This window comes from Genypterus blacodes, unplaced genomic scaffold, assembly GCF_046128005.1.
Source record: "Genypterus blacodes isolate CSIRO-AG114 ecotype Tasmania unplaced genomic scaffold, CSIRO-AGI_Gbla_v1 ptg000032l_1, whole genome shotgun sequence".
Lineage (NCBI taxonomy): Eukaryota > Metazoa > Chordata > Actinopteri > Ophidiiformes > Ophidiidae > Genypterus > Genypterus blacodes.
Genome location: NW_027466845.1, coordinates 712,289 through 726,518, shown reverse-complemented (window position 1 = coordinate 726,518; position 14,230 = coordinate 712,289). Strand labels below are relative to the sequence as shown.

The 14,230-nt window shown below is 49.8% G+C and overlaps 1 protein-coding gene across 2 annotated transcripts in view; it reads right to left on the bottom strand.

Annotated features, from left to right (window-relative positions):
- The window catches only part of LOC142995388 (rho guanine nucleotide exchange factor TIAM1-like), a 41,850-nt gene that overhangs the window by 1,986 nt on the left and 25,634 nt on the right, over positions 1-14,230 (bottom strand). For both annotated transcript variants that reach the window (XM_076146410.1, XM_076146411.1), the window contains exons 8-26: positions 13,666-13,812; positions 13,481-13,555; positions 13,003-13,173; positions 12,503-12,607; positions 12,168-12,249; positions 11,861-11,947; positions 10,236-10,448; positions 10,034-10,134; positions 4,743-4,928; positions 3,490-3,558; positions 3,069-3,194; positions 2,863-2,971; positions 2,163-2,342; positions 1,872-1,990; positions 1,665-1,773; positions 1,484-1,542; positions 793-898; positions 597-684; positions 306-478 (exon numbers count right to left, since the gene is read on the bottom strand). In XM_076146410.1, the coding sequence (XP_076002525.1) occupies positions 306-478; positions 597-684; positions 793-898; positions 1,484-1,542; positions 1,665-1,773; positions 1,872-1,990; positions 2,163-2,342; positions 2,863-2,971; positions 3,069-3,194; positions 3,490-3,558; positions 4,743-4,928; positions 10,034-10,134; positions 10,236-10,448; positions 11,861-11,947; positions 12,168-12,249; positions 12,503-12,607; positions 13,003-13,173; positions 13,481-13,555; positions 13,666-13,812 (2,305 nt within the window). The remainder of the gene's footprint in view (positions 1-305; positions 479-596; positions 685-792; positions 899-1,483; positions 1,543-1,664; positions 1,774-1,871; positions 1,991-2,162; positions 2,343-2,862; positions 2,972-3,068; positions 3,195-3,489; positions 3,559-4,742; positions 4,929-10,033; positions 10,135-10,235; positions 10,449-11,860; positions 11,948-12,167; positions 12,250-12,502; positions 12,608-13,002; positions 13,174-13,480; positions 13,556-13,665; positions 13,813-14,230) is intronic.

Below are 14,230 nucleotides of genomic sequence, written 5' to 3'. Positions count from 1 at the left end.
ATAAACTAAAATCAAATGGCAACAATCACCATTTTGATAACATAGAATGAAGTGGCTGTATCATATTGAAAGGTTGTCATGGTGACAAACTGACAGCTTTAAGAATGTAACTTTAAATTTAAAGGAGGAAGCTGCTCATCTGATCTAATCCTTCACTCTGTAGCTCTGTGCGTCCTGCTGTGATCACAGCTCATCTATATCTGTTCCTCGCTGTCCAGTTTGAATACAGGTCATCTCCCAGAATGCACCGGGGCCTCCTGTCAGTCTCACCTAGCACAGAAAGAATCGGGCCACTCGTCTCATACCTGCTCTATTTATGACGGGCCGGGCCCCCTTCAGGGCACAGAGCCGCTTCCCTCCAAAGGGGACGTACTGCTGGTTGAGCGGTAAACTCTCCGTCTTTAGGAGCTGCCGGCGGTGCTTCTCCCGCAGGATGGAGTGGACGGTCTTCAGGAAGTCTTTCCTGCTCTCTGGAGAGCTGCAGGAGACACAGAGGCACACGGTCAGTTTGTCATAGAGATAAGCGACTGTCAGGGCTGCGGCCATCAAACTTCACTCTCCAGCAGGACGTAAGCGGCACCGGACGAGACCCTCACCTACAGCACAGCTGGAACGTCCTCTCAGGCCGTCCCTCAGACTCAGACTTCATGTGGGCGATCTCACACACAGCAGAGCTCTCGCCATCTGAGGAAGAACACTCACATGTGAGCTCGTGTGATGGGAACTCATTTGTAGCCACTGGCACGGCAGCTTTACGACATCATTGCAGGAAATGGTCGCCGGGTAATCTACCTGCATTGGACAACGCTCTGACTTGAAGAGCATCAGTTGGAATCATGTGACGGAATCGGAAAGGGTCTTTTTCTTCAGAGGATATAGAGACTCGATGGGAGGAACCCTGTGAAAAATGACATCATGAAATCTTGTAATTTGCATCTTACACGACTGGCCAGATGCAAGAACAGACCCAAGTGCAAAATTAAACATTCTTTGGTTTGGCTGGTTTTGTACGCAGCAAAGCGGCGGCAGTGAGCGTGAAGACTTGTGAAGAAGGATAACAGCACCAAACTGCACTGGGGAGAATTGCAAGAGACCCGGGGAGACGTTTGAGTCATCAGACAACAAACATTTCAAAACATGTTGTTGCTGTGTTTTGCCGCTGCATCACTGAGAAAAAGTTGAAAGATATAAATAAGACAGACTTGAAGTGACTCAGACACGACTCGCTCTGATTTCCATAACCTTCTGAGTTCTTTGTGTGGTGGGAATGTGAGCACGGAACTTTCTGGATAACGCCTACTGTGGATATTTAAGTAGTTCCGAGTTTAGCTCCAAAACTTAAGGTCTGAAAATTGGAGTGTGTGAGCTTCTGGGCTTTGTGCTCATTTGAAGGTAAAGGTAAATACCCCTGAATGTAGAAAGGCTGAAGGACACCTGAGGAACCATGACTGTATTGTTGCTTCTCGCTCATTGAAGAACTCACCATTTTCTTCTTATGCTTGGATCCGTCCTTGCACACAAAGACGACTGCCGTTTTAAACACTAGAAGAAGGAACGCAAACAAAGAACCCATTGGTTGTTTTACGGAATCCTTCAAAAGCGACATTCTCCAGCACATCACTTCAACCAGAACCACGCAGGACCCAAGAAGATCTCTCACATACCAAATGTAGCCAGCTGAGGTTCCTTCTTCCATTTTCCTAAGGAGGTGGGTGGGTTGATCCAGGACACGCTGCTGTGGAGCAGCAGGTCGCCCATGGAGAGATCAGCAACCTGCCAACCAAAAACAGTTACGTGTGAACACCCTCACTGACAGAAGGAGAAAAGGGAGCCGAGACCTCGCCCGTCGGCCCGCCGGTCCCTGAGCTCACCTCTTTCTTCTCGCCGCTCTGCTCGGTGATGAGCTGGTCGAACACGGCGCCAAACTCCTCGTGAATCTTCTGCATCTCGTTGATGTGACTCGCCACTTTGTTCATAGCTTTCATGGCAACTGCGGACAAACAAAACCACCATTTTTGCTACTTTGTACTTCACAGTTTAAAGTAGAGTTCTGAATGTCATAGTTTTAGTACTTTCCCATTGTGAAATAAGAACTTTTGCTACTTTGTGAGCATGATTCGGTCTCTAGTAGGGGACAGTAGACACGTGTGTTGGGGTCTCACCATCCAGGTGGTAGTGCTCCTCGCTGTCTGGGTCTGTGAGCGAGTAGAGCTCCCGCAGCAGGAGGGGGTACTTCAAGACCCGCTGGATGGGTTTGATCAGGTACGACTCCAGGGTGGACGAGTGCTGCTGCTTGGGGTTGCGTTCCTCCAGGAAGGCCTTGAAGTCCGGATCTGTTTTGGCTGGAGGAGGGGAAGACGTTTCTTAGACGTGACTCAGGAAGTTTGTTGGTAACAGCGACTTATCCTCATCTTAGACCCAGACCAGATACTACAGGTGAACTGGATCAACATTCCTCCTCCAAAGAGACAAAGCTTCATGTTGATCTATGAGCAGATGAGCTGGTTTTAAAGTAACACCTTTAAAGGAGGACAGGCGATAACTGCTTGACTTTACACCAACGTAAATGTTGCTAATGGCAACAAGAGGAGAGGGGGTCTATCTATCTATCCATCTATCTGCTGGCTGGAGAACAGAGTGTTCAGAGCCATGACCCTGACACTTCGTACCATATTACCGCCTTTTAGCGCCGCCAACCACAGGCTTGAAAGTATGCAGAGGTCAAGCGGACAAACAGGCTGCGTGACGACCCTGCAGGGCAGATTTATGGCAGCTTGCAGGATATGGCAGATGGCTGATGGATAAACACATCCTCTCCTCTGAGCCTGGGAGGAATGCGGGCCCGAGCGCACATTTACTCACCTTTTACGAGGACCTTGGGGACTTTGGTGTGGCTGGCGCAGAAAGCACTGTAGATCTTAAAGCGGTCTGCATAGTAGAGGAATGAGCCCCCCAGGGAGAAGAGGATTTTCTGACAAAAACAATAAAGAACCAGTGGTTGAGAGAGATTTTATGGCCCAGGCATGTGTTCTAGCCTTTCATGTGTGTTTGACAGAGACGTGTTCTACCTTAAACTGATCCACTCGCTCCAGCTTCTCCAGATCAGGGACTAGTCTGGTCCCATCTTCCAGGGTTTTGAGGAATTCAACCTGGAACTCCACCATCTCTGGCAAGTTCCCAAACAGAACATCCAGCTGGAGGGAAGACGCAGAACAAGTAAACGCGTCAGTACGCCTGTGACGTTATCACATTCTGGCACAGACAATAGTGAAGCATAACAAGCAATGTGTCATGATGGAAGTGCATGTAGAACGTCTCTCTCTCTCTGTCTCTCTCTCTCTCTCTCTGGCGTCCTTCAGCTCCCTCTTGTCCTCACACACAGCCACTCTCCACATGATTATGCAACCCACTTTCCTTGGAACGTTACAACAGTGCTGGCATTTAAAAGCCAACCGCCCCTCAAAGGCTCATGGGTAACATTTGACATACCTCATCCTGGGTGAGGAACGTTTCCTTCTGCAACGGAGTTAAATATCTCCCAATGAGGCAGTTGAGATCCTGTAAAACCAGAAAGATGAGATATTATTGCTTCAGTTTCACTCTAGTTTCTGAAGAAATGATTCACAAAGACGCAGCATTTGGCCGAGGCCGAGTGAAGGCGACAGCAGCATACAGAGAGGCACTTCAACCACACACAAGCCAAGAGATTCCATTTGTTAATTGGCCAAATCATAAATTCAAGTCAAATTGGCTACAGCCCATAAGATCTGACCCACAGAGTTGACATCTCAGGCAGGGAAATGTCTCGTTCCTGTCGTTCTTACTTTGATAAGCATGTACTGTCTCTTTAAGTCATTAGCTTTACTTCAGGAGCTCTAATGTGGCCCTCTAAAGCCTCGTAAACATGCTTTCAATTTGTGATTTTGATATGGAAACAATTACGGTTCAGTCACATCTATGCATCAAGGCCAAATGCGATTAAAGTGTAAACACGCATGGAATCGACGTGTTGCCGCTGTAATGGCAGCGCAAGGCGAGTCTGCCCTTTGAGGAGGCGGCGTACTCCAGTTAAGACATTTGCCTGCCAGAACAAATTGATTTGCAATTAATCTGGGTCCATTACTTGGAATAAGCATGCTTGAAGCAGATTTATTGCCTTAATCGCCGAATAATAAAAGTTTTGAAGTGTGTGTAAACAAACTGGAGCATCTCTGGAGGGGACCGAGTCGCTTCTAACCCAGTGTTTATCTCATCTACCCACCGTGTCGCCTCCTCTGGGGGGGGGGGGGGGGATTACTGACAGCAGCAACGTCTGCGACTCAAACTGCACGCAGACATTAAATCAATAATGTCTGAGTAAGTGGGACAAATAGTGAGAGCTACAGACGTGACAGATGCTCCATTGTAGCACCTGTAAAGGCACAAATTCAATCTATAATGGGTATAAATGCGTCTCCCCTTTAATGAGATGGAACATTTCAGAGGGCCTTGACATCATCTCATTACATGCCCCCTCTAACCCAGTTAGCCCACAGAGAGTCATTCATACTGGACAGACAGAAAATGAGATAATATCCAGGCAAGGGCACAGCTGTGTCTCCTTACAGCTCCGGGGACGCAGAGGTAAATATGGACCCGTCATGTGGAATGGGTAATGTTTAAATAGACAGGTACGCAGATTGATGGAGTGGTGAGACACACACACACATCTGTCCCTTCAAAGTAAGAGGAGGCATACTGACTTTGACATAGGTGCGTTCAGTCTCCACCAGCTCACAGATGACTTTGCGGAGCTTGTCGGCGTCGGAGAGCTGCCGGGGAGTGACGGGAGGCGGGAAAGGCGAGTCCGGGCTGGGAGAGGAGGACACACACTCCGAGGGATTCATGTCATGGAGGCTGCGGCAGAAGGCGGCGACTTGCTCCGTGCTCTGCAAAAGGAGCGAGAATAGAGGAATAGATGAGAAGAGGGACGAAAGCACAAGAGAGGTAAACGCACAGTTCCAAGCTTGGAGGAGGAGGAGGGGAAGAATCCAAACACTGATCAGAGAGTAGAGAGGCAGCTCTCCTCCGATCAAACCGCCGTGTCACTTCCCACTGACTGATCTGTGGATTCATGCCAGCAAAGAGGCAGAGGCGCTAAAAAAAACCAAAAGATTTGCACTAATTTGTTCTATTTTCAGTCTGTCATAACAATGATCCTCCGCCTCCCCCTCTCGCTCTCTCTCTCTCTCTCTCTCTCTCTCTCTCTCTCTCTCTCTCTCCCCCTCCCTCCCTCTCTCACTCCCTCCCTCCCTCTCTTGTCCCGGGTGTTTTCTCCCGTCTGACAGCTGGGTGGTGTAATGATCCATCGCTCTCACAGAATCAAAATATACACAAAGCTTATCTGTCCACATACAGTACATGTTGCCTTGGAGACCGGCCCTGATGTGCATTAGACTATCATTTTGACTCAAATAGACCCGGCAGCAGCAGCAGCCTACATGGAAAACTAATACACTTTGTTCACAATGGGCAGCGGGATGAAGCCATGTGGGCGTTATTTTTATTTTTTACGACGGCAAAAGACAAAGCTCCATCTTGTAACCGTCAAACCCTCTCGCCTCAGTTTGGGGCCGAAGCGTTGGAGAAGACAACAAACACGCCCTTTAATCTTACAGTGGCTCATACATACAGATGAGAGTGGAAATGGAGGGAGCAAACACACGGCGTATAAGAGGGGTTTACTAGAAGATACGGGGACCAGCGGGAGCCAGGCGAGGCCTCTGGGTTCCTCTATCACCTTCATCATCAGAGAAGCTCTTCCTCAGGCCCAAATAATAATAAGATTGCCTCCCATGGCTGTGGAATATGAATGAATCACTCAGAGGTGAACAACCACAACAACGTCACTGAGTTTCCTGATGTGACAGTAAATCACTAAGACACACACACACACACACACACACACACACACACACACACACACACACACACACACACACACACACACACACACACACACACACACACACACACACACACACACACACACACACACACACACACACACACACACACACACACACACACACACACACACACACACACACACACACACACACACACACACACACACACACACACACACACACACACACACACACACACACCACCCCCCTCTGGATCCCTGAACGACCGTCTTATCAAAACAACAAACATGAAAATAGAATCTGCTGATACTGAAGTTAACATGAAGCTTCATCTGATCACAGACGAGACTCTTCTCCGTCTGGAGGATGGAGATCAGAGGAGGATTCTCGTCTGCTTTGGCGACGACATTCACAAAACTATGAGGCAGCCAAGAGATCAGCAGATGAATTTCCAAAGTGCTGCAGTGACGAAGGAGACGCAATCTACGCAAATGCCCTCCTTGCCGTTTCTGTTTCATCTCCAGCTGCCGGGGTAGAGATTGTCATTTTCGATGTTACAGTTGCTGATTGAACCTAAAATTGGGTGGAAAGGCACACACAGTGAGATGTGATGCAAGCAACTTCCTGAAATCTCTCTCTGACGCGTGTGTGTGCGTGTGTGAGAGAGAGAGAGAAGAAGTTGAAACCAGCAGGAGAAATCCAGTGAAAAAAGGAAATATGGTGATTTGATTCCTTATCATTCATAAAAGCAGGTTATCAAAAGATCTTTAGTTCTTCTCAATTGACTCCAAAAAGGAAACAGATATTAGATTATAAACATATAGATCCTAAACAATCAGCTGCAGTAAACAAACATTCTCTGGCCCGTTTCCTTCTGGAGCCTGATCAGTCAGTGGCAGTCTGCTCAGAGCCCGGGATCACACTGAGCTCATTATCGCCATGGCACCTTTGGGTGCGAGGAGAGTCATGACGCCACAGCGAGCAGAGCGGGAAACGCCAAAGCCTTCACTCAGAGTCGAACAGAGACACCCGCAGCCATGACATGAACAGAACAATGTGGAGCTGAGGCAGCGGCCGTCCGCTTCTGTGAGCGTCAGCATTGAAATATAGATTACGACCCTGGTTTCAAAAGCATGAAAGAGCCAGCGAGTCTCTTTGATGGAGCGAGGAACACTGAGTTTCTGCCTCCTGAAAGTGTGAGATAAGACCCAAATCACAGCGCCACCAGCCCAGAGACCAAAGTCTACAACCGCCAGAGAGAGACGCCGCCGCGATGACGCAACCTGGGGGGTTCACTCACAAGTCATGCAGAGTCCAAGTCCCGAGTGTGAACATGCAGCGTTCAACTTTCACATCCTACTGCAGATAAAGCGGGACGGGCTCGGGGATGTGACGGGTGAGTCACAGCTCCACCAAGTGTGTGTGCGGTGCTGAACAAAGCAGCTCCACATCACCTCACAGACAAATCAAGACGTAAAGAGGGAATGCAGAGCGAGTGGAGCTCACCAGGTGAAGCATGTCGTAGATGGAGTCGGCCGAGCGCTTCCTCTGCTTGTTCCACTTCAGGACAGACATGGCAGCATGCGGACCGTCAGAGTGCCACACACACAAACACACACACACACAGAGTCCACACTGACCCTCTCAACGCATTCCCCTGCCCTGCCTCTCTTTAAAGAAGAGGAGGAGGAGAGGAGAAGGCGCTGTGGTGGTTTGCGATGAAGGATGAGTGAAGCTGCTCCGCCGCCTCCTCTCCGCCCACCCGCCCGCGCTCGCTGCCTTCCAACTCTTTCGCCTCCCCAATCTGCTGTAGCACCCTGCTGCCACCTATAGCGTTCACTTCTTGCTCTCTCTCCCTCTCTCCCCCTCTCTTTCCTCCGACAGGCTAAACTCGGGCAGATCTTCACGCTTACACTGTGTGCCTGAGTCCTGAAACACACTGGAGACGAGTCTTGATAACGCTCCAAGCCACAGCGAGAGAGAGAGAGTAAGAGAGTGAGAGAGCGAGAGGGGGAGAGGGACGAGGTAACGCAAAGGAGAGGAGAGACAGAGAGAGAGAGACAGAGAGGACTCGCCGCTTCAAGGTTGTGATGGAGGCAGGATCGGGCGGGTGAGGCTCACCGCAGTGGAATATAAATGCAGGATTTGAGGGGAAAGAGGGAGAGAGGAGAGAGAGGGAGAGAGAGAGAGGGAGCGGAGCTGCAGAGGGGGCGAGCGAAGGCTGGAGCGGGAGGTTTTGCAGAGGGAAGTTTTCCGGGGGGGAGGGGGGGAGGAGGGCTCACGTTTACAATCACGCAACATAAAGACGCACAGTGAGGGAGGACAGATGAGCTCAGGGAAACAAAGCAGGAACGTTTTTACGCCAACATACACAAATCAGCTGTCTCATCTCCATCAGATCTCCCATGATGCAACCTGGCAGCCTGAGGCCAGGAGGATCAGAGTGGAAATGTTGAGGTGGATTCTTTCTCTTTTTATGCAGCAGAGATTTGATTTGGTGGTGATGTTCTCTGTGAGGACGTTTGATTGGAGGAGGATAAATACCAGCGAGTCCGCCGCCGCACCAGAGGCTGAGCGGAGATTTCCTGCTTTCAAAAAGGTCAAAACTCAATCAATACGTCGGCGTAGCGATAAGCCAGCGACGGAAAATGATAAAAGTCCATCATGTCTCATTAGACGGAGCTGGAGCAGATGAAGCGGCGCCTGGGAGCTCAGCGTGTGTGTGTGTGTGTGTGTGTGTGTGAAGCTCTCAGAGGCGCTGGGGAACATTTGGAGCAGCAAAACCTTTACATGACAATCAATGTTCTTCCCCAGCCGCTCTGTGATGCTCTGTCACGCCCACTCTGCACTTCAGTGTCGGCCTAAGTGCCATTAAAATAAAACTTCTACAGCTTCCAATCAGTGAAGAAGCTCTTTGGACTGAAAAGAGAAAAAAATAAATCCCTCAAAATGGGAACATTTAGCAAACAGCAAAAGGACCGGTGTGTTATCGGAGCGGGCGCTGATGTCATCGCCACACGGCAGATGAAAGAGAGTCCGAAATATCAGAAGAAATATCAAAGTCGGGAGCGGGATGAAGATTAAAGCGACTCGGGAGTTCTTCATCACCGCACAGATGAGAGCAAACCAAAAGCAATAAGTCATCTTCAGACAGTCGGAGGTGGAAACAAAAGAAACCAGAAACTTTCCCCAGATTAAAAAACAAACCACAAGCCTTTTTAACGTTGCTCAAACCCGTAAAGGCCCATTAATCATCACAGTCCATTCAGCTTCATGCCATAACTGCTGAGGGAGCGTGATTAAAGGTATTAAAGAGAGGAGAGAGCAAAGAGCGCCGACGTGAAGGGCAAAGTGGACTCGCTCAGCCTCTTTCCACTAGATCATTAAGGGACTCGCTCGTCTTCATCAACGCGTCCACCGCTCCCCGTTTGAAGCTCTTAGGAGGAAGACGAAGCTTTCATCTCATCTGGGATCCGACCACAGCGCCTCTACAACGTTTCACTTCTAAAAGCTCACACTGTGTTGCTTTTTGTCTCCCTGGCGTCCTGCGGTGTGGATCTGATGGCTCCAACTCTTCCTCCTCTGCACTTCATCAGTCCACTTCATGTGCGTGTGTGTTCATATTAACCAACAGAACTAATAAAGCCGTTGGGATGAAAGTTCAACCACAGAGGCGTCCATCACTCCGCAATGTGCCACAACATATCGACTGAACAATTCATGTCTGTGTGTGTGTGTGTGCCTGTGTGTGTGTGTGTATATATGTCATCAGGAGTGAATAGCTGCTGTCAAATCTTCAGCGAGGAGAATATCGATGGCGTTTGAGAGCGAGGAGCCTGCAGTTAAACAAGCTGATCAGCCAACGTAGGGACGGCGCTTTGCTTTTGTAACAGAGATAAAAATGAGCCGGTAGCAGATGGAGCCTCCAACTGTGGCAAAGCAAAGAGCTCTTAAGTGTTGTCTTTATAATAACACAGCTGAGGGGGCTGCTGGTGAAAGGGAGAGAGAGAGGGAGAGAGAGAGAGACGAGCGGAGGAGCCGAGCGCATCACAGGAAGGACGAGCTTCCTGCCGCACTCCATCAAACAAACAAAACGCCCCCGGACATGAAGGTCCAGCTCTTACCTTTCTGCACTCGTCTGCCTCGCTGAAGATCTCAGAGTCGTCGTCCAAGCTGTCGCCGGAGCTCTCCAGCAGAAGCCCCACCCCGTCGTCCAGGATCTCCTCTGCACCAAACACACACACACGCACACAAACACGTGAGCTTCATGGCCACCGACAGGATGGGAGCCTGTGAGCGTTCCCGGTCTTCTCGGGCGCTCCTCACCTTGGCTCTGGGAGAAGATGTCGGTGTACAGGTCCTCCTCCACGTCGGAGCGGCGCGGCGGCAGATAGCAGAGCTGGCGGCGCTCCACGGAGGGAAGCGTGTTTACCGTCAGCGCCAGCGAGGCCTGCGAGAACGCCACCTTCATGTCCGAGAAGTTCAGACTGCGGGAGTCTTTACTGTTCAGCTGCAGGATCTCGTCCCCGGCGTTCAGACCTGCAGAGTGGAACCGACGCCATCATCAGCTATGATTCAATCTAGCAGCAGTGACACTTCCTTCACTTAATTAAGACTTTGTATCCCACTAATATGCAAGATGGCGACGATAATTCAATCTCATTTACAGCCAATTAACATCTAATTAAGACTGATGCAGGACACACACACACACACACACACACACACACACACACACACACACACACACACACACACACACACACACACACACACACACACACACACACACACACACACACACACACACACACACACACACACACACACACACACACACACACACACACACACACACACACACACACACACACACACACACACACACACACACCTCTTTTGCTTCTGTAAACCTGCTCGTCGTTAATATAAATTAAATTATATGGAACACACAAACGAACACACACACACTCAATAATTCTCCATAAGCACAGCCTTTGCCACGTTCTTATGTTCCTGTATCCGTTTTCCTCTGCAGGGCCCAAACATCTCATTTTTAAAGTCGGATTTTCACAGAGGATTCTTCCTCTTGGCCCAGAGCGAAATATAAAAATATCCCCTGTTGAAGTTTAATCAGACAATCGGCCCGGCCGCCTCCATTTCCAGCCTCCTCTCCTGCCAGCTGATACAAAATTAACACGGTGTGAAAGCAAAGGGAGGGAGGTGAGATGTGTCTGAGGGAAACAGGCAGCACAGCTTCAGACTGCAGCCCATAAAACACAACAACCAGGAGAATAGTTCGGTTTGATCTTTGTGCTGCTGCTAATGGAGCTCTGTGTGGGCGACCACAGCAGGGGGGGGCGGGACCACAAAGGGCTCACAAGCACGCCCGGAGATATTCAACCGGCAAAACAACTTTAACATTCACAACGTTGGTGACCTGCAGCGTGTTCGCAAACTGAAGAGTCTCAGCTTCATCATCATCTTCCTCCTCCTCTCCTCCCGCAGGCGTGACCCACTTCTCTCTGCTGCTGAGCCCGCGGCAACACTGTGAGCCATCAGAGCGCCTCTAACATCAGGCTACCAGGCCAGAACGTGTGTGTATGAGTGTGTGTGTGTGTTGGTGTTTGCCTGCTGCAGCTCGCTGTCACGTTCAGCGGCACATTTCACACAGGCCAGCGAGGCGGCGTGCCTCTGATTATAGTTATCCCCGTCCTTGAGAACGCCGCCATCCTCCGAGACCTTTCACGCTGATGAATAAACATGTGCTAGAGTGTTTGGAAACAGAAGTCTATTGACTCTATTGACCCCCGTGTGAAAAAAAGAGCCCCCCCCGCTTCAAAACACGTGTGAAAGCCTGAATAGAGAGCAGCGCCGCAGATTCTGAACCGTATCCAATTATTCCACAGACGGAGATGAAATGCCTTTGAAGGAAACGAAGGGTCATGAACCTTTGGCGAAGGCTAATCCGCCCGCCTTCACGTCGGTGATGTAGAGCTGCTGCACTCCGTCCTCTTCCACCACGGAGATGGAGAAACCTGGAGGAGGACAGCAGACGCAGAGGAAGAGTGGGAGAGGAAGGGAGAGGGAGAGAGAGGAGGGCGGTTACATAAGAGCGGCATCAGCACCGATGGGGCCGAGACAACGGAAACGCAGCAGGTAAGAAGGTTAAAACAACAACAACAGCTTCTTCACAGGAGAGCTAATTATGTCAACATGAGCACATCTAGCGTGTGGAAGAGTCACACTGAGTCATACCGTAACCAATCATGCAGGATTCATCTCGGTCAAACTGGATGACTTTTGTTATTTTGGAGCACAGCTCAATTTCCCTGTAAAGCTGTGAAGAAGAAGACAAACAGAGACGAAGTTATTACATTAATCATGCAACAATGTCCTGGTGTTGCTGAGATCCTGCTGCTTCTATGTGTCGCACGTTAAACTGGGCGCATACGAGGGCGTGAGGTCGTTTACGAGGCGACTTCACCACTCTACGCATTACTCTTAAGTGGAATGTGACGCCGTAAATCTAAATGTTTATGGACGAGTGACGTGAGGAGGGAGGAGATGAGGATGAGGAGTCAAGGACGTACCAGGTCGCACACGTCCTCCTCCGGCTTGGGGATGTAGAACTGCACCTGGCTCTCGATCAGGAATTTGAGTCGCAGGTAGTGTTTGGTGGGGTCGAGCTGGTGAGCCTGAGGGAGGAAAGGAAAAGAGAGAGAGAAGGAGAGAAGGAGGGAAGGAGGTGAGTTCAGTCTGAAAGTGGATCAACCTCAATGTTGCTGAGGACCAAGACGAAGCTTCTGTCCGTTAGATTAGAGGTGGAAACTTATTATCTTCTGTTTGCAGGAGGCATCAGTCAAACATCTCATGGTCTCTTTACAGGTTATGTATTCAGTCAAATGCCTTCAAAGGATCAAAGTGCATCCTAACCCTAACCTGTCCCACAACTACACCCACATCCAGTTAAGTTCTGTTTCATTGTGCCACACACTCTCCTCCTCCGACTCCCTGTGTGTGTTTGTCTCATTCATGGTAACCTGAGCTGTGTGATCTGTGTCAGGTGGAGGTCATGCGGAGGTCACGTCACCTTGCAGATGGTCTCCAGCACGCACAGCGCCGACTCCCCGGGCTGGATGATGGTGAGCACCGGCTGGTCGTTAGGCAGACAGACCCAGGAGGGCGTGAGGTGGTCGGGCACCCACAGGTCGCTCTCTGTGCTGGGGCGAGGGAGGCTCTTCACCACACGCTCATCACCTTTCTATTAACACACACACACACACACACACACACACACACGGAGAATAGAGTTTAAGCATCTCAGGACACCAGAATCGCTGCAACGATGCACCAAGAGAGCGACTGCAATAGATTCTCCAAGGATTGAAGCTCATTACTTTACATTTACTGTAGGAGGGGGAGAAGAAGCGCTCCCTAATGAGGCTGAGTCTCCATCATGCTGCTTCATCAGGATACAAAGAGGACTCGCTTTATTCTGGCTGAATAAGTTTCCCCCCTCTTCACCGTCAACTGGGGCCAGACTGAGAGAATACACGACAGCTCCTTACCATGCGTCTGCTGTCTGGATCCTCATACACGCCGTCTGCAGGCTTCTTAATTGGCTCCTCACCATCAGCGAAGACCTGCAGGTTAACAGAGGAGGAAGGCGTGTTGGTATGCGTGTATGACGGCGGTTTGAGTCTGTGTGTGCGTCAGCCGTCCTTTTAGTTAGTGAAAGAGGGAGCTTGCAGACCTGGTTGATGCTAGGGTGGGCTTTAGTCTTCTTCTTTGAGGTGGTGTCCAGACCCCACAGGGAGGAGAACCTGCTCTTACGCTTGGTGGAGGAGCGGGACATGGCCTGAGCTCGCCGCCGCACGCCGCTCTCTGTGCGAGCCGCCACCTACAACAACAACAACAACAGAGCTCAGTCAGGGAATCACACACCAGCACGTTCAGCTCCTGTCACATTCTATTATGCTAATTTATGGCGGGGAGCTCTTCATCAAATCTGATTTCATTTATGTGGCGCTCACAAACAAAGAGACGGTAAAAGGGAAAGAAGTGGACATTTATTTATAGATTTAGAAACTTTAATCCCTTCTTTGCTGCAGCACTAATGTGCACACAGAGTGAAAACATGTCATTCTAAGTCTCCTCCAGGTGTCAAGCTTACATTTTGCTCTCTACAACTACACACCATTTCAATAAGGTAACACACTGTCCCTTTAAGGAGACACAGGCTTGTGTGTGTGTGTGTGTGTGTCTGTGTGTGTCTGTGTGTGTGTGTGTGTGTGTGTGATGTAAACGTATAGTAAGCA